This window comes from Corapipo altera, unplaced genomic scaffold, assembly GCF_003945725.1.
Source record: "Corapipo altera isolate COAL_440 unplaced genomic scaffold, ASM394572v1 201, whole genome shotgun sequence".
Classification (NCBI taxonomy): Eukaryota; Metazoa; Chordata; class Aves; order Passeriformes; family Pipridae; genus Corapipo; species Corapipo altera.
In genome coordinates, this window is record NW_020884940.1 from 1,763,030 (window position 1) to 1,782,832 (window position 19,803).

The window sequence follows — 19,803 nt, forward strand, 5'->3', positions numbered from 1 at the left end:
TCTGCAGATCCTGCCAAGTGAGCCCTGGCTCCCTGTGACTCACCAAAGGCTGGGGCTGCTCTTACCTGGCTCTCAGACTGGTTAGTCCAGGGTGGAAACACCGGGATTTGCAGGTTGAGGCACAGAGACCCTCAACTCTCCCCTTGCAACATCCTCCTCACCCCTGCCTGCCCCCAGGCACCTGACTGCTCATATCACTTCTCCATTTACAGCAGGCTTTCGGGGTGGTGTGGGCTCAGTGGGGGACATGGAAAGGGCTGCACTCAGGTCCGGACTCAGACCTGAGATACAGCACTGCAAGAACATCCTCACTGCCAACAATCCCAAAGGGAAGCAGGAGTTACCCTGGATGTCCCCAGCCAAGGGCATTGCCGCAGCAACAGGGGAAGGCAGTGAACCGCATGAGAAGCGGTTGAGGGCGCTTGGGAAAGACAAGGAGCTGCTGGAGAGGGTCCAGTGGAGGACACAAAGATGATGAAAGGACTGGAGCCTCTCTGTGATGAAGAGAGACTGTGGGAGCTGGCCCTGGTCAGTCTGGAGAAGGGAAGGCTGAGAGGATCCAACCATTTGTATGGATCCATCAATCCATACAAATACCCATCAACCCCTACAAATATCTCATCAATCCATACAAGTATCTCCAAGGAGAGTCAGAGGATGGTGCCAGACTGTTTTCAGTGACAGAACACGAAGCAATGGACATAAACTGAAACATAACACGTTCCACATCAACATGAGGCAGAACTTCCCACAGAGGGTGGCAGAGCCCTGGAACAGCTGCCCAGGGAGAGCGTGGAATCTCCCTCTCTGGAGACACTCCAAACCCACCTGGACGCGTTCCTGTGTCACTGGATGATCTCCAGGGGTCTCTTCCAACCCCAGTCACTTTGTAATTCCGTGGAAGCCCGTCCCGATCCCGGCCGCGCCCCCCTCAGCTCCGCCCTGCCCGCACTCAAGATGGCGCCGCCCGGCGCCGCCGCCAGGCCTCAACATGGCGGCGCCGAACTCTGCCCTCACCCTTCATGGCCGAGGCCGCGCTGCGCCACTTCCGCTTCCTGCCCGCAGCCAAGATGGCGGCGGCAGCGGGGCCGCGCCGTGTGCCCGGCGGGCGCTGAAGCCGCTTCCGCCGCCCGGCCCGGCCAGCACTAAACATGGCGGAGTCGGTGCTGGAAGTCGTGGGCCGGCTGCAGGCGCGGCTGGCGGGCAGCGCCGAGCCCAAGAAGGTGACGGCGGCTCCTCCGGCCCACCGGGGGGGGGGGGCTCGGCGGCGGGGACGGGGCGCGGGAGGGCGCGGGGAGCGGCGCGGGGCCTGCCCACCGCCGCGGGTCCCCCTCCGCGGAGTGCTGTGCCCAGCTGCGGTCCGTGGGGCGAGGCGGGCGGGCGGTCCGGGGGCTGTCCGCGATGGGATCCCCTACTCAATCACCAGCCCGGGCCGGGCTCGTTACAGCGGGCTGCGGTCCCTTTCGGGGTGCCCCCGTGGCAGCGGCGGGCAGGGATCCGGTGTGGGGTCCCCCCGTGGCACGGGTGGGGTGCGGGCAGGGGTCCCTTTTTGGGGTCCCCCTGTGGCACAGGCGGGGTGCGGCTGGGCAGGGATCCGTTTTGGGGTCCCCCTGTAGCAGTGGCGGGCAGGTGTCCCTCGTGGAGTCCCCCCGCCACAGTATCGGTCCGGGGTCCCTTTTGGGGACCCCCCGCGGCAGTGACAGGCGGGCGTCCCTTTTGGGGTCCCCGCTGGCAGGGCTGGGGCGCGGTTGGGCATCGGGAGAACTCGCCGGAAGAGTCTTTCCCTGGTGACGTGTTCCCCGCGGAGGAGCCGCGGTGCCCGAGCGGGGGCAGGAGGGGACGGGGCGGGGGGGCCACAACCGCGGGGCTGGAGGGGGGACACGGGGGGGGACACGGGACCCCCTGGCACCGCCGCGGGGGTGGGTGGGGACGAGGGGCTGGCTCCGTCTGGGGGAGTTTCTTGGCTCTTCTTGCCCCTTCTCCACGCGGGGAACGTGCCCGCTGCCAAAATGTGCTGCCCGCAGCAGCTGCCGTGGGGCGGCCGCTGTGCTCGCACTGCCCCGACCTGCCCCGGCTCGGCGTGTTCGGTGACATTCGGCTGCCGGCAGCGACCCCCCTGCTGGGACAAACCGGCCTCCCGAGCTGCTTTTTCAAGGGAAATTTTGGAGTTACGGTTGATCCCGGGCGTGCTGTGATCCCGTTCTGCGAGGTGTCCTGTTTTAAAGGGGGAGCATCTGTTGTGGCTGCTCACAGGTGTTTGGTTCGTGTTTTGTGTAGTTCGGGGTAAAGAGGAGGCAGGGAGGGCTGTGCAGGTGCTCTGTGCTTGGCTGGCTTTGTTTAACTGAGGCAAACACCTGCAGAACTCTCTTTCTAAGATCTCCTGCTGCCCAGGAAGAAGAGTGGATGATCAAGTGCTGACCCTTTGAAATGGGAGCCCCTGCAGCAGCTCCAGCCTCGCTGGGGGTGATGTGATAGGATCTGGTTACTCTCCTCATCCTGTCAGCCAGGGCCAGGGCAGGGTTTAACTGGTGGAGCCCCAAATGGAGCTGAGGGACTGCCAGGGAGCCAATTGCAGGGGGTGTGGGCTCCATGATACCAAGAACATGGGCGAGACTTCAAATATTGCACAGAGAATTAGTGCTCCTGTTCCCTGACCCTTGTGTGAGCTTGGGGCAAGAAGTGCTTCTGTGTGTTTCTGGGGCACTGCAGGACTTGGGGCAGTGTTAGCACAGCCTGACTCTTTCTCCAATGACCTCGTAGAGTAAAGTGGTTTCTTGCTCTGTTGATCCTGTGCAGTCTTGCGAGGGCGGGCAGAGGAGGTAAAGCAGGGTGGTGACACCAAAACCTTTTCCCTTCCCCAGCAGAAAGGTCCTTTCATCTGTACTCTTGATTTTCTGGTACCTTTCCAGCTATATCCTTGAAAGCACTAGTGTTTTAAAGCTTGAATTTAGTAGCTATTGCATTTCTTTGATGGATTTTCTGAGGATCTTCCTGTGCCAAAGAGTTTACCCTGTCAGCAGGACAAATCCACGGCATCCCTGGGTGCTGCCCACACCTTACACTGTTTCCAGTCTTCACTTTTCTTGCCTTGTCCTTTGAAAATGTCATATCAGGAATGTGAAAGAACAATATTTGCCCAGTAAAGTGTTCAACTCGTTGCCTTGCTGAAAGGTGTTAAGTGTTATTATTGGTTTTAGGCGAGAATTGGCACAGAACGGCATGAGGGAAATCTTGGACAGTGCTGTGATGGTTTGGAAAGAGTCTTTTTTTTTCCAGCAGAGAAGGTACAAACTCTGCTGCAGGACTGAGGGAAGAAATAGGAGAAGGAAAACATGAATAAGAGCATCTTCATGGAGAGGAAGCAGCCAGGCTGTGCTGGAGTAATTTGATATTAATCTGTGTTTTTAGTGTCGTAACGGTCTGGATGAGTTTTAGAATAAGAAAACAATCCACCCATGTTCAACAAAACCTGATTGGAGCTGGAACCAAGGGAAGTTTTCGTGGGTTGTGTCCTGTGGCTGATTGACTGGAACTCTGCTCTGCACTGGGGTGTTTTGGAAGAGCTTTGCCGTGTGTGTTTGATCTGGTGCCTCCCAAGATATGGGCCTGGTGTTCTCTGTCTTCTGCCTGGTTGCCTTTTCCTCACAGGACTCGTAGGATCTTGGTTGTTCCTGAGATGAGCTGCCAGGTTTAGAATCACAGAAGAGACCTCCAGGGTCATCGAGTCCAACCTTTGACCCAACCCTTCCATATCAACTCAGTGCCACATCCAGTCATTCCTTGAACACCTCCAGGGATGGTCACTCCACCACCACCCTGGGCAGCCCTTTCCAATGCCTGACCACCCTTTCCAGGAAGAAATTCTTCCTGATGTCCAGAATTCTTCCTGATGTCCCTTGGAATGGGTTTGGCTGATTTCAGTGGGATGCACTCCATCAGCTGATTTCCATGGGAAATACAGATTAGTACAAGTTTTTAGGCCTCACTGCTTTGGATTTGTCTCACTTTGTGCGTCTCATGCACGAGGACTTGTGCTCCACAGAGGCTGCAGGCGTTGACTGAAGTGGGTGTGGAATAACCCAGCTCCCTGTGAGACGTGTTCTGGATCAAATGTGTGGGTCCCCTGGTCTCAAACCACATTGAGAACAGCATTCCCATTGAGAACAGCGCTTTTCTTCCTGGAATTCAGCCCTGAAGGCAACAAATAACTAAAGAGCTGTGGGAAATTAGCTACAGTGGGGTGTAGCTAGAAAATAATTGGGAGGCTTTATGGATACCAGAACAAGTCCTCCTCAGGCTCTTATTCTCATGGTGGGATTTTGTAAGCTCTGAAACAACCTCTCTAGGAAGTTAATCAGCTTAAAGGGATGCTGTTGTCTTAATAGTGTCCTGTTTGACTTTTTCTAGCTCGTACAAAATCCACCCTTCTTCCCCTTCCAGTGGACCTCTTGTGCACGCTAGTCCAAACTCCTTTACTGTCATTGCCAGGAGGATCTTGGCCTTCCTAGAGGGATCCTGCCTCAGGAACTGTGGCAGGCCTTGCCTGTCTGAGGGAAGGCAGCAGAGCTGGGCTGTGTCTCTGCTGTCTCTGGTTTGATGGCTTCAGTTGCCAGTGCACTTGTTGAGCAGCTGCGCTGGCAAGGCAACAGAGCAGTTACTCTTGGTATCACTGTTTCAGTCTTCTAAAAAACAAGAAAACCGAAACCTTGTGTCACGGTTATTAAGTCCTAAATATAAAGGAGTTGGTTTCTAGTGAACAGGAAGTGTCCTGGTTTTGCTTAAGCCGGGTGAACCCTTCCCTCAGTGTCGAGAAGGGTTTTCTCTCTCTCAAGGTTAAAAGAACTCATTTCCTTCAAAAGGGAGACTTGTAAAGCTCTCTGACCCTTGCATGGTGGACGTGGGGGTGACTGGAATAGCTGAGGCTGACAGTGCTGATTTGAGCACGAGCACAGTGTTTTAAAGAGAAGATCTGGATCAGGGGCAGCCCTTTGTATGGCATATAGCATAGGAGTGCTGAGCAAAGCCTGGGCTGTATAGGGGCTATAATAATGGGAATGCTGATGAGGCTGGACTGTGGCTATAGCTGAGCTGTGGGAAATAATGTGAGGGGCAACAGTGCTGTCAGATGTGTTCTACCATGTGCTGTAGCTACAGAGCCAATAGACGTGGGTGAGGCGATGTCCCAAACCACCTGGCTGGCAGAGGTACAAGTACATCCCATTCACCTTGAATCCCACAATCATTAGGGTTGGAAAAGACCTTCAAGAACATCGAGTCCAACCTGTGACCAGTCCCCACCTTGCCAACCAGACCAGAGCACTGAGTGCCGTGTCCAGTCGTCCCTTGAACACTTCCAGCCCATTCCAGTGTCTGGGCAACCCTTCCAGAGAAGAAATTCTTCCTGATGTCCCACCTTAACCTCCCGTGGTGCAGCTTGAGGCCGTTGCCCCTTGTCAAGCTCCTGCAGCTTGTTGCTGGGGTGACACTGGAGTCCCTGTGCCATGGAGTGGCTGTAGGTCCTGACAGGGCCTCGCTGGGGGTGTGTAGTGGAAACACTTCCCTGGTGTTCAGTGAAGGGAAGAGAAACCAGTGGGATGAGAGGCAGAGGCTGTGGAAGGGCTCAGGTGCCTTTTTAGCACCTGAGAGCAGAGAGATTGTCAGCAGCACTGGCCTGGGGGGAGTCAGCACAGGAGACACAGGTTCCCCTTTTAGGTCTTTTAGAGCATCTAGAAATCTTCCTTCCCCTTTTTAATTGTGTTTGTTCCCACCCCTCTTGCCAAGGGATTCGATTCCAGCACCGCTTCCCGAGTCCTTTCCTCCTCTTGCTGTGTGTCTGTTCCTGATGCTTTAAGCCAGATTTAAGTTGCAGGCCCATGTGAGGAAAACATTAATATTTGATTGCGTTATAAGACTCAGATGTGTTCTCTTAGGCAAAGAGATGATAATTTCTTTACAGTTTGCCCTTGTGTTCAGCTCCTCAGGAGCTCTTTTGGAGCGAGACAGCAGCTGGCAGCCACTTGGATCTTCCTAACAGGCTCTCAGGCAGTGCAGAATTTTCCTCCTCCCTAATCCCGGACTGTGGTTCTGTGTGACAACCCTGAACGCTTTTCCTCTTGTCTCCACAGCTGCTGAAAAGTCTGAAGAGGCTCTCAGAGTTGCCCATCACAGTTGACATTCTCGTGGTAAGAGCTGTGAAATCTCTCACTCTTTCATTGTGTCTGTCGAGTCACGGGATAAGTGTTTTCCACGGAAATGCTGCTTTCCCTGGAGCGGAGTGTGTTTCCTTGGCCACCTGCTCCAGCCTGGTGTCATGGGTGTGATTGTGATAAGGTTCTGGAAGTGCCAGGAACGGGCAAGGAGCGTGTCAGAGCAGGTGGGAAGCCATGGAGGACAGTCTGTCATCCTCACTTCTTCCAAAAGCTTTACACTTGACTGGGATATGAGAGTCGGAGCGGATCCCAGTGATAAATCAGCATGAAATTAGGAAGAGAGCTAATCCTTAAAATTATTGATGGTTTCTGTCTTCAAATTTATCAGCTGCCATGGCAAATACTAACTTGGTTTATTAATACACATAATTAGACTCAGGTAAGATTAAGTCTCTGATTTACACGTAGTAAATGACATAATGTCATCAGGAAACGTGGTGAATGTGATATCTTTGCTGCTAGATCAAGGAACTTTATCCCTACCTCACAGCAGGAGATGGTGTGTTGACTTCATTGACTCCTTAGGAAGTTTAGCAGGGGTGAGAATGCCTGTTTTGCTAAGATGGATTCATGTTCTTGTCTCTCCCATGCAGGAGACGGGTGTTGGGAAGACTGTGAACAGCCTTCGGAAGCACGAGCTCGTGGGAGACTTTGCCAAGGACCTCGTGGCCAGGTGGAAGAAGCTGGTGCCAGTGGCCCAAGAGGCAGAGCGGTGAGTGAACCTCATGGGTGAGCTTTGGGATGTCTTTGCAGGGGGCATCATAAACCTCTCTGGCCAAGGAAGCAAAGTGAAGGCTCTGGAAAAGCTCATAAAACAAATGTCTAACTCTGCCTGGGGGTTTTTGCCTGGTTTTGGCACAAACTTCCTGCCTTTGCTGGCTGTGGAGCGTTGGGTGCTGATGGCTGCAGTTTTGTGTGGGAGTAGGGGGCCAGTTTTCAAGAATTTGATGAAGAGATTAACAGGAGATGCCAGAAGAGTGCCTTAAATAATGCAAGAGCTGCAATCTGCTTGCTTCCCATTTTATGGTGCCAAAGACAGGAAGTTCTAGGCCCAAGGAAAGGAAGTGGTCTGCTTTGAAAGAAGGCTTTTATGAACCAAAACCCTGTGGAAACTGGGAGTTGCTGACAGCAGGCATGTTGCAGTAACAAAGCTGTGTTGAACCCAGCAATGAGATCAAATAGATTTGAGTGATAAAGACCCAGTTATTCATTCCTATGTGCTTCACTGGGAACTGGGTGACATTCCCCATAGGCACCACACAGCCAGGGAGAAGGTTCTGTACACATCTGTCTCTAGTTCTAATAAAAGTGCTTAATTCTTGCACTAGAAATGCAGTTTTTAAATCCCTGAATGTTGCCGTACCTGAGAAAATCAGCGGCATTCTCACCACAAAACTACCAAATACAGCCTTAGTCTTCTGTAAGAGATGTTCCAGTCCACATGGTCCAAAGGGATTGGCTCTTTTCAGTCACAGTGGGAAGTTTTAATCTAACTGTTTTGGTTTTTTCTCCCTTCAGAAATAACCTGGACTCCGAAGACCGTGACTACGAGAGGAGCAGCTCGAGCAAAAGACATCAGGAGTCCTCCCTCAGAGAGGATGAGGAGCCTGACCAGGATTATTCAGAACCCTTCCAGCCATCCTGCAGCCAATCCTACAGCCCAGATCATAGGGAAAAGAAGTCCAAAAGGTATCCCAGGCCTGAGAGAGCCCATGAGACTTACGGCTATAGCAGCCACCAGGGGAAGGGTTGGGGCAGATCTTCCCCGGTGCTCTCTTCAGATCAGGAGTACTCGGACTGTGGACAAGCTGTGTCACCTGAGCCGAGTGAGAGCCCTCAGGATATGGACACAGACCCTTATGCCTCTGAGGAGCAGGAAGAACCCACAGTATTCCACCGGAAAGCCAGCAAAGGCCACAGCTTTCAGGAGAAGCTCATGGGAGGCCGGAACTCCGGTGACTTCTGTGACAAAGGGAACACGAGTCGAAGCAAAGAGCACAAATCTCACAAGAAGCAGCGACTTGATGGCAGAGGGGACGAGAGGACCTCTGCCTTCAGCCCAGAAAGGTTGCACAAGACCTCTTTTAAAGAGCAGCTCCGAGAATCCCCCGTGGCAGCGGCCGGCAAGGAGAAGCAGAGGACGTCGGATGGCACCAAGAAGGAGAAGAACCGAGAAAGCAGCACCTCCAAAAAGGAGAAGCTGCACACGCTGCCGCCCTTGGAAGAGTCTTTGGACAACCACGTTAAGAAGCAAAAGCATCGGGACTCTGAAAAAAGCAAATTGGAGAAGTCCAAGCCGAGCCTGGAGACCTCCAGCACGGAGCGGGAGAAGCGGAAAGCTGAGGCTGACTCGTCAAACAGGGTCAAGGAAAAGGGGGTTTCTGGGAGCTTAAAATCCTCGGAGGGGAAGCGCAAAATCTCCGACGTGGACAAAAAATCGGCGGGTTTTTCCTCAAATTCTGGGGAGGGGGAAGCGGAGGACGAGTTTGAACAGCCTACAATGTCCTTTGAGTCGTATCTCAGCTACGACCAGCCCCAGAAAAAGAAAAAGAAAGTGGTCAAACCCTCGGCTGGGTCAGCTGGGGAGAAGGACCGAGGGCACAGCAAACAGAACGGATCCAAAGCCAGCAGCAACAGCTCGAGTCAGAAGAATCCAAGCCACAAGAAAACAAGCGAGAAAAAGGCAGAGAAGAAACCTCCAGAGCCTCCTAAACCAAAGAGGGTAAGGTTTGGAAGGATGTGACAGTGAGCAAAGAAGGTGGGATCAGCTGCTCTCGGTCCTCTGATGCCTGGGGCTTGTTAGTTTTCCCCTTGGAAAAGTGGGTGAAGAGGGAGGGGAAGAAAGAAATGCAGTGGGTGGGTTTTTTATGCTTATTATTTTATGTTTGGTCAAAAAATGGGGAGAGTAAAAGAGAAAACCTTCAGCTAAATACTCATATGGAAGAGTATTGGACAATGATGCACTTGTTAAACAAGCAGAGTATCTGTAGAGGTGAGTCAGCTCAGAATCCAGCCCAGTGTTCAGTGCATCTCCTGCTAACAAGGTTCCCATGTCTCCCCTCTCAGGTATTTACACTCTAAAATGAGTCTTTTTTTGTCTGTATTGGTACTGCAGTTTTGTTAATTAAATCTGTTGGTGTCCAGAAATGGGAGAACTGGTGTTACAGTGCAGCTTATTTTAAAAGACAAACCTTCTTTTGTGAAAGCCTGGAAAATGAGCAGTATTTCTGTTCATATCCATTGTCACATGGGTGCCAGGGCTTGGTGTATAAATAGGGACTAACATATAAAACCTTTACTGTTTCAGCTTTTACTGAACTTTGAAGCACTTGGCTCTTCAAAAAGTGTTGTTTATAATGTTAACAGCATTTAAAATTCTGCTTTGCTGTTCATTTGAAAAAGTGCCTCATATCAAAGTTTTAAGTTTCCCTCAGTTTGTGACATTCCCTTCTCTACCACTGCAGAGTTTTTCTGCAGCAGGAGGAGAAGAGGCAGAACAGGTAAATGACATATCAAGGATATGTTTCTGCTTGTCCTGGGTAGGTTAAAGATGTGGATGGCTCTTACTGGAGGAAGCTGAGTGATTCAGATCCCAGATTTTGGCTTCTTCATATTGACAGCCTAGTCAGAGCCACCCCCGAGGCTGTTTCCCAGTGGGAAGTGATCAGCATTGAGTGGTTTATTCAAAATATGCAGAAGAATGCAGTTCAGTGCTGTTTGTACACTGGTGGGATGTCACATTCTCCTGTACTCCTGTCTCACTTGCATGTCCATCCTCTCTTTCCAGATAATCTTAGATGTGGTACCAACGTTACCAGACATCCCACTGCCCCCGATCCAGGCCAACTATCGTCCTCTTCCCTCCATCGAGTCCATTACCTGCTCCCAGACAAAAAGGAAAGGTATGTTGGGCAGGAAAATAGGTTGGGAACGAGCCAGTTTGTGGGAGAGAGCAGGAGTGGATGCTGGCTGGGTCCAAGTCTTTCTGTTGGGCTCTGCCCAGAGTCCAGGTTTCAGAGAAAAGCAACTGCTTTCCCACGTGCTCTGGCAGAAACGAGGAAAATCCTTTGCTGACCCTTCTTTGGGCTTTGGGCTTTGGGCCTTCCCTTCCTGAGCGAGGTTGCAGGTCTCCTGGAGAAGGCTTTGCCCGTGGGGTTGCTCCTGCATTAGTCCAATTTGTGTCTCTGTGGTGTTCAGCGGGGTGGGCTCTTCATTTCTCTGCTCCCTTCTCACCTCAAGTCCTTCCCCTCACAGCAGTGTCCTCGCCGGTCGAAGAGAGCGAAGCAGGTTTCACAGGCCGACGGTTAAACTCAAAAATGCAGGTGTACTCGGGCTCCAAAACTGCCTACCTCCCAAAGATGATGTCCTTGTACCAGCAGTGCATCAGGGTCCTCAGCAACAACATCGACTGTAAGTACCTTGCCTCAGTTACGCTGAAATTTTGGCGGCTTGTTTGTATTAATCCCAGCAGCACCTGGCCTGGAGCATTGGAACACCTGCCCCTTGTCACAAATATGGGACAGATCTCCCTGAAAGCTCAGGTGCTGCAGGGATCAGCACCCAGAATGCTTTCAGGCAGTGGAAATTGTGGCAAACAGAGCCTGCATGGGCACTTCTTAACCTGGAGGTACCGGTGCCTCAGGTTCCTTTCCTCTTCCCCTCATACAGTCTTCCATTTTTTCCCACTGCATTTGAAGGTGTCAAACCCTTTCCTCGGCAAGGAAGGAGCAGCATAAATAATACTCTGTGCATCTTGCTTCTCTCTAGCAATCTATGAAGTGGGTGGTGTCCCTTTCTCTGTGCTGGAGCCGGTGTTGGAGAGATGCACCCCAGAGCAGCTGTATCGCATCGAGGAATGTAATCATGTGAGTGCCTCAGCTGGGGAGGGATGTGACATGGAACATTCATGTTCTGTCCTCATCTGCAGTAGCAGAATAGCAGAGAACAAAGCTTTTTTTGTAACAACAGTTGGCTTTTGATAGTCCTGAGCTCCTGGTTTTCCCATCTTGCCCCTCTGCGGAATTCCAGCGACGCCGGTGCCGAGGGGAGTGGAGGTGTGCCCGGAGGGATGCCAGCTACGTGTGGGTTTGTTTCAGGTGCTCATTGAGGACACGGATCAGCTGTGGCACAATCACTGCCTCAGAGATTTCAAGAACGAGAAGCCAGAGGAGTTCGAGTCGTGGCGGGAGATGTACCTGCGGCTGCACGACGCGCGCGAGCAGCGGCTGCTCATGCTGGCACGGAACATCGGCTCGGCCCACGCCAACAAACCCAAAGGTGGGGCTGAGGGAGGGTGTTTTGGGGTGACTGGCTTAAAACTAGTCCAGTTTAGGAGGTGCATAGCTCTGGGTTCTTTATGTGGTGGCCTTTGCTTATGGGTTTGGCAGCCTCTCGCTCTCGTCCGTAGCGGTGTTGATGCAGAGCGATCTTTTGATATTTTATAGGAGGAATGTTTAGGGCTGAATAAGCACCTCCTGTTCCAGAGTGGCTTCTCCATGCTGGGATTGAAGAAAAGTAGAGTGGGGAGAATCATTCCTGCTCTTTTGGTGAACGTAATGAGAACTCCTGAGCTGATCAGTCTGATTTCTCACGGCCCATGCTGTGACTGCAAGAGGTTCAGACCTTGGGGAGGAGACTTGTTACCGGAGCTTGGGAGTGGATGGACTGGGGAGAGGTGGATGAACTTGCAGACAAGCACTGAGGAGCCTCCTTTGTAGTAAGCTGGATCTAAGTGATGTTTCCCTCTGGCCTCTTGCAGGGAGAGTGGCCAAAATGGCATTTGTGAACTCTGCAGCGAAGCCCCCTCGGGATGTACGAAGGAGACAAGAGAAGTTTGGAACTGGAGGGCCTCTTCTGCCAGAGAAGACCAAGTGAGTGTTTCTCAGTAGCTCTTGCTGCTCAGGGCCTCCTGCTAGCTTCCCCCTGAAGCTCTGCATCCCAGCAGGAAAGGATACTGAGTGTCTGGGAGCTCCTTTTGCAGTGAAACTTGTAACTCTGCTGGGCTGTTTCTTGCTGGGAAGTACGGAGGTGGTTCCACGTGGTATCAGCCGTGGTGCTGTTGGCAAACATGGCTCGTGTCTGTAGAACTGCATCAAACTGTGGTGAATCTTTACTGAAATACCTGTCCCCTGTGTGTTTCAGAATCAAACCTGTCCTGTACACATCCAGCAAAAGCCACGCTCGAGCGAGTGACGAGCAGTCCTACGATGGGCCCAGCACCAGCAGTGCCCACTCTGTCCCATCTTCAGGTAGCACCTTCTCCTCCTTCGACCCCAGGAAACCCCCAGTGAAGAGTAAGTACAACCTGCAGAACATCCCTGTGGCCTCTTATTGCTCCTCCTTCACCAACAGCTGCTTGTGCTGCAGGAGAATTCCAGGCTGTGCAGGAGAGTTTGATGTTGGCATCTCCTCTCTCTAAGGAGAGCCCATTCAAACTTCTTTCACAAGGGAAAGCACAGGGAAACATCCAATTCACTTTTTCTGCTCAGAGCTGACTGTATCAGCCTGTCCTAATGGCACCAGTGCCCTCCTGCTGTCCTGTGTCTGTCCAGCTGTTGGGAACTATGAAAATGTGGTGGAGTTCTCTTGGGAGGGAAGCAGGGAGGGTTTAACCAGAGGTCTGTGTCCTTGCAGTGCAGAAAGCAGTGGGTTCTCCTCAGTCTGTGACCTGATAAATAGGATGGGCCACGATCAGAGAGCACACACTTGCCAGGGCTGCAGCTTTGAATTGCTCTCTGCTCTTACTCTGCTACTGCTCCTTTCGTGTGTGGGAGTTTGTTGTTTGATTTGTCTTTTTTTTTCTTTTTTTCCCCTTCTTTCTCCGTTGCAGAAATTGCACCAATGATGGCAAAGACTATCAAAGCTTTCAAAAACAGGTTCTCTCGGAGATAAGTTTGCAGTGCTGACCTGGGACTTTCTCTCATGGGAAGGAGTGGCACTGGAGGGGGAGAAGGTTCCCAAACAGCCCTTGCCCTTGGACTCTTTGGAGGCTGCAGCTGCTGGGAGAAGCTTCAATCTGCACAAGATGACGGCACAGTATTTTATCTTTTATTCTGGTCCCTTTCTCAGTGTCAAGCCCCCCCTCTTTCCCCCCTGCCCTCAACATCCTGTTTCTGGCTTTGGCATCCGTCGAAAGAAGGGTGTACAGAATCTCCTGACACAGGAAAATGTGAAGTCTTGGCACCTGCTGAGAGTGGAAGATCCAGAGACTTATTTACTATTTAACCTCTTAATAAATTATGAAATGGTTTTAATTAATATTTTGCCCCTCTACCCTGCTGTGTTATTTATGTCGCTCCCAGTAGTCTCTCCCCTCCCAGTCCAGTCCAAGGGGTCAGCCTCTGTGACTTGAGCTGGAATCCATCTGTCTGAGTGGAAACTGGGTGTCACGGGAGTCTTTCCTTGTGATCTGGTACCTGCTGGGCCCAAAGTCTCACCTGGAGACTCTGGGACAGGTAGGACTGGTGGCCCATCCACTTGTCACTCCTTTAACAAGTCCTGAGGCTTCGCTCCCTGCTCGTGTGTGTTAATAAAACCTCAGCTCTTGACCTTCCCCCCTGCTGTTGCTGTAGATCCTGTACAGATGCTTTTGTGGCCGTGCAGGGATGCCAAGAGCCTTTGGGGATGTTTCCTCTGCTGCTGTTGTTGTCTTCTGCTGGCTACTGGGAATAAAACTGCAAGGGATTGGGGAGGAATTTTACTGTGCACCAAGTGGGATTTTAACTTTTTATTGGGAGAAGAATAGGGGACTTTGCAAATGAAAGTTTTTAAATATCAGTGAAGGTATCGTTTGCCTCTTTTAGTGGAAAGAAGGAATACTTTTGTCTTGTTTTCTGTGTGGAATTGGAAAGGATTTATTTCCAGTTTGGAAGCTGGTGCCTAAATCCTGTCTTTTCCTCTGTATGTTTTGCTCTGCCCCCTCTTTGGAAGAGTCCAAGGATTGTGGTCTCTGAACCTGGAACCACTTGAATGAGGTTGTAGGGAAGTGAGTGACGGAATGTGGTTGTTCTAACGTGTGTCCTTCGCAGCAGGAGTTCAAAAGGCTCTGTTGTACTTGGTGTCTGAGGAGCTGGAGCTCGGGAAGGAAGAGGTGTGTGAGGTGACACGGTGGAGCCAGTGGCTGGTGGGAGTCTGAGGAAGTGCCCTGGGGCTCCTGGGAGTGTGGGAGCCCCGGTGCTGCTGAGGGGTGTGGTGGCAGCTGGGCTCGCTGGACACACCCAGGCTGTGGCATGTGGAGCCTCCTGGGGAGGGTTTCTGCTGGTGGGTTGTGTCTGTCCCCAGGTGAATCCCCCAGAGCTGGTGCAAGCAGAGGATGGGGCTGGTGAGACCCAGGTCTCGTGGTGGCCTCTGTGAGGGCTCAGAGGCCCGACTGGGTCGGAGAGGGGAGGGATTCTCCTGTTCCAAGCCATATTTGCTGCCCTAGGACTTCGCTGTCTGGGTGGAAAAGATGCTGGTAGTGGATGCTGTTGTTGTTGGCAGCTCCTGAGAAGCTCTGCTGCTGGCTTTCCGTGGCTGCCAAATCCCAAACCGGTGGAGTTGTCTGTGTGCACTGACCGGGGGAAACCTCGCTGGGAAGGGTCCTCCCTGGAGGGCTCTGGAAAAATCCCTATTTGCTTCTGCTTTCTCTTGGTTTGTTTTTTTTTTTTTCCTTTTTTTTTTTTTTTTCTCTTTTTCTCCCTCCCTTTTAAAAGATTTCTTGCTTTAAAACCATTCTGTCTGCTGTTTATTTGGTCTGTTCTTTTCTTAGTTTGAAGTTCTTGGAAAAATGTTCTCAGACTCTCATGTGCTGTAAGTTTGTTACAGTCCCAGATGCTTAAATGTTACCGTGCAGCATCTTCAGTGTGTGTTGTGCTGTAAAATAATGGCTCCTTACTCCTGCGTTTTTGCTGTATTTAATTTTGCTGTATTTTTAATTAGATAACAATATATTCTCTTTCTGCTGACTGTTGTGCTACCATTTATTTCTCCTCTGTACTTGGGGCAGGGGCAGAGGGGAGGGAAGCAGAGCTTGGCATCGTGTTCAGACACGATGGGGCTTCGAACAAAGGAGCTGGGTGATGCCCAAAGAACAATTTTGGGCGCTGCTAAAACTGCCAGTTAATTAATACCCCAGCTCAGTATTCAGATGGGGGTGTTGGCCAGTCGTTGCTGTTTTGGGATGATGCTCCTTCCCTCTCAGAGCAGCCCCTTTGCTCCAGGCTTTGCCAGCCGTGTCCGTGTTTTAGCTCTTTGGGATTGCAGGGAGGTGACACTGTGTCTGGAGTGACTCTGCTCTGTGCACCCCACGGGGATGATGCCAGTTCTTTGCCCTTCCCTTCCTTTTGCTCGGACACTACAGGGCAGAGGAGGGTCATCCCTCGGCTGGGAGCAGAGGAGGGTTATTTCCATGGGATAAGTCTGGGATTAAAGTGCTCGTTCCCAGCCTTGTGCAGTTGTTCTGTGCTCCACCACACACAGAGGACGGAGCAGAGCTGCCTCTTCCCCCTTCCCCGCCCCATCCCGGCGGGATGAGTTGACGGGAGTGAGGAGGGGGGGGGGGAAAAATTTGGTCTCCCCTTTTATTTTGGTCCTGGAACTGTGTATATACGATTTTCTATGTTCCTTTTTTTTTTTTTTTTTTTGTGGTAACCGAGATGAATATTTTAATTAGATAAGTTATATGAAAAGAGGAAAATCATGTTTCAATAAAAGCCAAACGCTGGACCCTGGGCTGCTTGTTCTTTCCTGGCTCTGACAGTGAATGTTGAACTAACGGGTCTCTGTGGCCCCTTGCAGGGTGATGCTCCGGGATTGGGATTCCCGAAGGGAATGCTGCTCCTGCTCCCTTCCTGGCTGGAAAAGGCCCCAAAGTTTGACGCTCGGGGCCTTTCCGAGCCCCCTCGCCGGGACCACCGGGGGGACTCAGCACGTGCAGCGCCAAACCACGCCCATATGGGCGGGGCTTCAGATTATGTGGGCGGGGCAATGGGCGTGTTCGCTCGATGTGGGCGTGGTGATAAAAGTGGGCGCGGCTTCTGATGCACTGACTCCTGTGCTTTAAGGGGCGGTGGGCGTGTCCTGGACTCTGTGGGCGTGCCCACACGGCTCCGTGGGCGTGGTCATGGGGCGGTGGGCCCGTCCGGAGGGATCTGTGGGCGGAGCAACAGGATGATGGGCGTGTCTTCTTAGCTCTGTGGGCGTGGCCACCCAACAACGGGCGTGCCCCGAGCGCTCTGTGGGCGTGGCCTCGGCGGGGCAGTGGGCGTGCCCCCGGCGGGGCGCATGCGCGGTGCGCGGCCATGGCGCACGGACACGGGCCCGGGCGGTGCCGCTGCTGCTGCGGGGAGGAGGCGGCGGAGCGGGGGGCGGCCTGGGCGCTCTACCTGCGCATCGACCGCCAGCGCCTGCAGTGCCTCAACGAGCGCCGGGAGGGGTCCGGGGCTCTCGTGTTCCGCGCCTGGGAGGAGCGCGGCGACCGCGCGAAGGTGAGGGCCGGCGGTGCGAGGGGGTCCCTGAGGCGTGTGGGGTGCGCGGCAGGGCGGGGAGGGGGGTCCTGGGTGCTGCCCCTCGGCTCGGGGCTGGGCGGGCGCATCTGGAGCGATGCGGGCAGTTCTGGGATGTTCGGTGCAGGAAAGGGGAGGAGGTGCTGGGGAGGGTCCAGCGGAGGCCGCAGGGATGATTTGGGGTCTGGAGCATCTCTCTGGGATGAGGAGACACCGCGGGAGCTGGGCCTGGTCAGTCTGGAGGAGGGAAGGCTCGGGGGGACCCATAAATCCACACAAATATCTCGTCAATCTATACAAATATCTCCAGGGGGTGTCAGAGGATGGTCTCCGACTCTGTTCAGCGACAGGGCAAGGAGCAATGGCCATAAACTAAAACATAACAAGTTCCACCTCAACCTGAGGCAGAATGCTTTTCCATGGAGGTGGCAGAGCCTGGAACAGCTGCCCAGGGAGGGTGTGAAGTCTCTGGAGACATCCCTGTGTCACCTGCTCCAGGTGACCCTGCCTGAGCAGGGGGGTTGGACTGGGTGTTCTCCAGAGGTCCCATCCAACCCCAAATAGCCTGTGACTCTGTGAGGGAGGTGCTGCTGTGCCCCTGAGCCCCTCTGGGGTGACCTCCCTGCCTGCTCCCCCCGCCAGCCCCAGTCCTGACCTGCTCTTCCTTCTCTTCCCAGTTCGTGGAAAGCGATGACGACGAGGAGCTGCTGTTTAACATCCCGTAAGTTCCACCACCCCTTGTTCCTCCCCTGAGGACGAGGCACAGCGTGTGCCCCTCCAACAGGGGCTGATTTTGGAGAGACTGGAGGTGCAGACTGCGCTCTGTGTGTCTGGGCAGGTTCACAGGCAGCGTGAAGTTAAAAGGAGTCCTTGTGATGGGCGAGGACGATGGGACGCACCCGGCGGAGATGAGGCTGTGAGTAAAACCAGCTTTTCACCTTCTGGAGCTGAGCTGAGCTGAGCTGAGCACCCTCACGCTGTGCCCAGGCACCACTGAGGGCTGTGCTCTGGTGCTGTGCATCCTAAGGACCCAAGAGAGAAAATAAACTGCAGCTTGTGTGGGATGAGTGTGGCTGCTCCTGCCTTTTCTCCACAGAAATGAGGGGCTGGTTTGAGTTAGAATATTTGGTTCAGACACTGGCTGTGCATTGTGAGGAACCAACCTGCCATGGGCTCAGTGGGGTGAGCCAAAGGGTCCAGAGGGGAGCTCTAAGCAGTGGGAAGGAGGGACTGTGAAGAGAAGTAACAGTATCCTGCAGCCAGGTGATGTTTGTAAGGCTCCTGCTGTGCTGAGCCACGTGGCCTTGTCGAGCTCCTGAAGGGAGACAGATCCTTCTTTACACTGCTGCTTTCTTATTTTAACAAGTGTTGAGTGCTCTGCAGTTCCTGTTTGTGAGGGGGAAAATGCACCTTAATCAAGGCAACATTGTCCTGTGTGTCCCACAGAGAGGATGTGAAGCCCTGCTGGGCTCACCTTGCACCTGGTCCTGTTGTTGTGCTCCGAGGGACAAAGGAGATGCACAGCCCAAGTGCTGGTGCTGAATTTTAGCTTTTATGTGGCACCCAGCTTCCCTTTTTCCGCCAATATCTGGGCTCCCTCATGTACCCAAGAGAGATCTGCATCTCCCCAACTTTGTCCCATGCTTTTCCATGTTATTTCTTCAGGCTGTTGTGTTTTCTGGTGATGCTTTGTGGGGGTGTGAGAAGACAAAGCCAATTCAGCTTCTCCTCGAGAAGAATGTGGGCAGTGCTAATGGATGGGGAGGAAAACAATTATCTTGCCCTGCTGTTAACAACTCCCTGGGTTTCCTTCCTGTCTCCCCAGGTTCAGGAACATTCCTCACATGTCCTTTGATGACACAGCCAGGGAAGCAGAGCAGACCTTCAGCCTGAACCGGGACCCCCTGGGCGAGCTGGAGTATCCCACCAAGTGAGAAACACACCCTGGGGGTTGGGGACTGCCCCTCCCTGCCACAGGAACTCAGTCCAGCCTGCCCACATGCTGCCAAATTTAGGGCAGTGTCAGCCCAGGGCAGAATTTGCCTCCCCAGCTCTCTCCTGCCCTTGCCAGGTGGGAGCTCTGGCCTGAAACCTCCTCTCTGGAGCCTGGGGGTGGCAGTTCCAGTGCCCCAGGAATTTTACCTTAAATTCTTAACAAGGAATATTAGAGGTATTTTTAAGAATTTTGTACAGAGGTACTAGCAGGCTAAAGCTGTACTAAAATTCATATAATATAGATTTGAAGGCATCACTGAGGGTGCAGAATCACCCTGGTGTCCTGTCCCTGGGCCCTGTGACAGCTTGTTGCTGACCCACGGGTGTGAGGGAGCAGCTCCTCCTGCACCTCAGATCTTTGATCCCAAGTCCGAGTGGGATCAGGGGGAGCTGGAGTGGGGCTGTGGGGCTGTGCTGAAGTGGCAGCTCCGGCCTCAGGGTGTGTTTCTTTCCAGAATTGCCCGTTTCTCCAACGTTTACCACCTCTCCATGCACTTCCCAAAGAACTTCGGGGCGGAGACAACGAAGATCTTTTACATCGGCCTGAAGGGGGAGTGGACAGAAGTGAGTGAGGGCAGAGAGGGACGAGCCCGAGCCAGGGGGGTGCGAAGGGCTCGAAATCATTGATTAAGTCAAATTCTGGTGGTGGGACAGAGCCGCGAGCGTTGCGGGGGGCCCGAGGGCGGGTTGGAATCCCGCTCCCCCTGGACGTAACAGCCCCGATCTCCACCCAGGCTCATCGCCACGAGGTCACCATCTGCAACTACGAGGCCTCCGCGAACCCCGCCGACCACAGGCTAGAGCAGATCACGCCTCAGACGCACTTCATCTCCTGAGGGCTGGGACGGGGCGGCTCCCGGGACACGACATCCAGCCCCACGTGTCGGGACGGGCGCGGCCGGGCCGCGTGTGTGAGGCGCTGCCCGCGGGCCGGGCTGTGGCGGGCAATAAACACGCTGAGGTGCAGAGCTGTGCGCTGTCCCTGAGTGCGGCTGTCGCGGGGGGTGTCTCCCGGTGCCCGGTTCCATCATGGCCGCCGCGGCGTCTCCCCGCCGCCGCCGTCGCTCCCGCGTGACGTCACTTCGCGCCGCGCCGGCGGAAGTTCCGGCGCGAGGCGG

At 53.5% G+C, this 19,803-nt stretch overlaps 3 protein-coding genes across 4 annotated transcripts in view; all 3 read left to right on the forward strand.

Annotated features, from left to right (window-relative positions):
• The first annotated feature begins 1,111 nt into the window (after window positions 1-1,111).
• Window positions 1,112-15,152, forward strand: ELOA (elongin A). 2 transcript variants are annotated; one of them, XM_027661073.1, is made up of 11 exons: window positions 1,112-1,223; window positions 6,126-6,182; window positions 6,803-6,921; window positions 7,728-8,931; window positions 9,997-10,111; window positions 10,464-10,619; window positions 10,977-11,074; window positions 11,306-11,486; window positions 11,968-12,079; window positions 12,351-12,502; window positions 13,039-15,152. In XM_027661073.1, exons 1-11 carry the CDS (start codon window positions 1,152-1,154, stop codon window positions 13,098-13,100), a joined length of 2,328 nt encoding a protein of 775 aa, XP_027516874.1. In that variant the 5' UTR covers window positions 1,112-1,151; the 3' UTR covers window positions 13,101-15,152. The 2 variants fall into 2 exon arrangements, with proteins under 2 accessions (XP_027516874.1, XP_027516875.1); XM_027661074.1 differs by having other exon boundaries at window positions 10,467-10,619.
• Window positions 15,153-16,471: 1,319 nt separating this feature from the next.
• PITHD1 (PITH domain containing 1) lies at window positions 16,472-19,659 on the forward strand. Its single transcript, XM_027661090.1, has 6 exons — window positions 16,472-16,672; window positions 17,368-17,411; window positions 17,529-17,606; window positions 18,516-18,620; window positions 19,141-19,249; window positions 19,420-19,659. Exons 1-6 carry the CDS (start codon window positions 16,487-16,489, stop codon window positions 19,519-19,521), a joined length of 624 nt encoding a protein of 207 aa, XP_027516891.1. The 5' UTR covers window positions 16,472-16,486; the 3' UTR covers window positions 19,522-19,659.
• The window catches only part of LYPLA2 (lysophospholipase 2), a 15,109-nt gene continuing 14,878 nt past the window's right edge, over window positions 19,573-19,803 (forward strand). The window contains exon 1 of the mRNA XM_027661084.1: window positions 19,573-19,597. The gene's annotated coding sequence lies outside the window, so the exon portion shown is untranslated. The remainder of the gene's footprint in view (window positions 19,598-19,803) is intronic.

What these genes read in the sequence shown, in the direction of transcription:
- PITHD1 (XM_027661090.1), top strand. Translation starts at nt 16,487, where the DNA reads ATGGCGCACGGACACGGGCCCGGGCGGTGCCGCTGCTGCTGCGGGGAG. An exon ending in GAGCTGCTGTTTAACATCCC is followed by an intron (nt 17,412 to 17,528) that starts GTAAGTTCCACC and finishes GTGTCTGGGCAG; the next exon opens with GTTCACAGGCAGCGTGAAGT. An exon ending in CACCCGGCGGAGATGAGGCT is followed by an intron (nt 17,607 to 18,515) that starts GTGAGTAAAACC and finishes CTGTCTCCCCAG; the next exon opens with GTTCAGGAACATTCCTCACA.
- ELOA (XM_027661073.1), top strand. Translation starts at nt 1,152, where the DNA reads ATGGCGGAGTCGGTGCTGGAAGTCGTGGGCCGGCTGCAGGCGCGGCTG. An exon ending in TCACAGTTGACATTCTCGTG is followed by an intron (nt 6,183 to 6,802) that starts GTAAGAGCTGTG and finishes TCTCCCATGCAG; the next exon opens with GAGACGGGTGTTGGGAAGAC. An exon ending in CTCCCAGACAAAAAGGAAAG is followed by an intron (nt 10,112 to 10,463) that starts GTATGTTGGGCA and finishes TTCCCCTCACAG; the next exon opens with CAGTGTCCTCGCCGGTCGAA.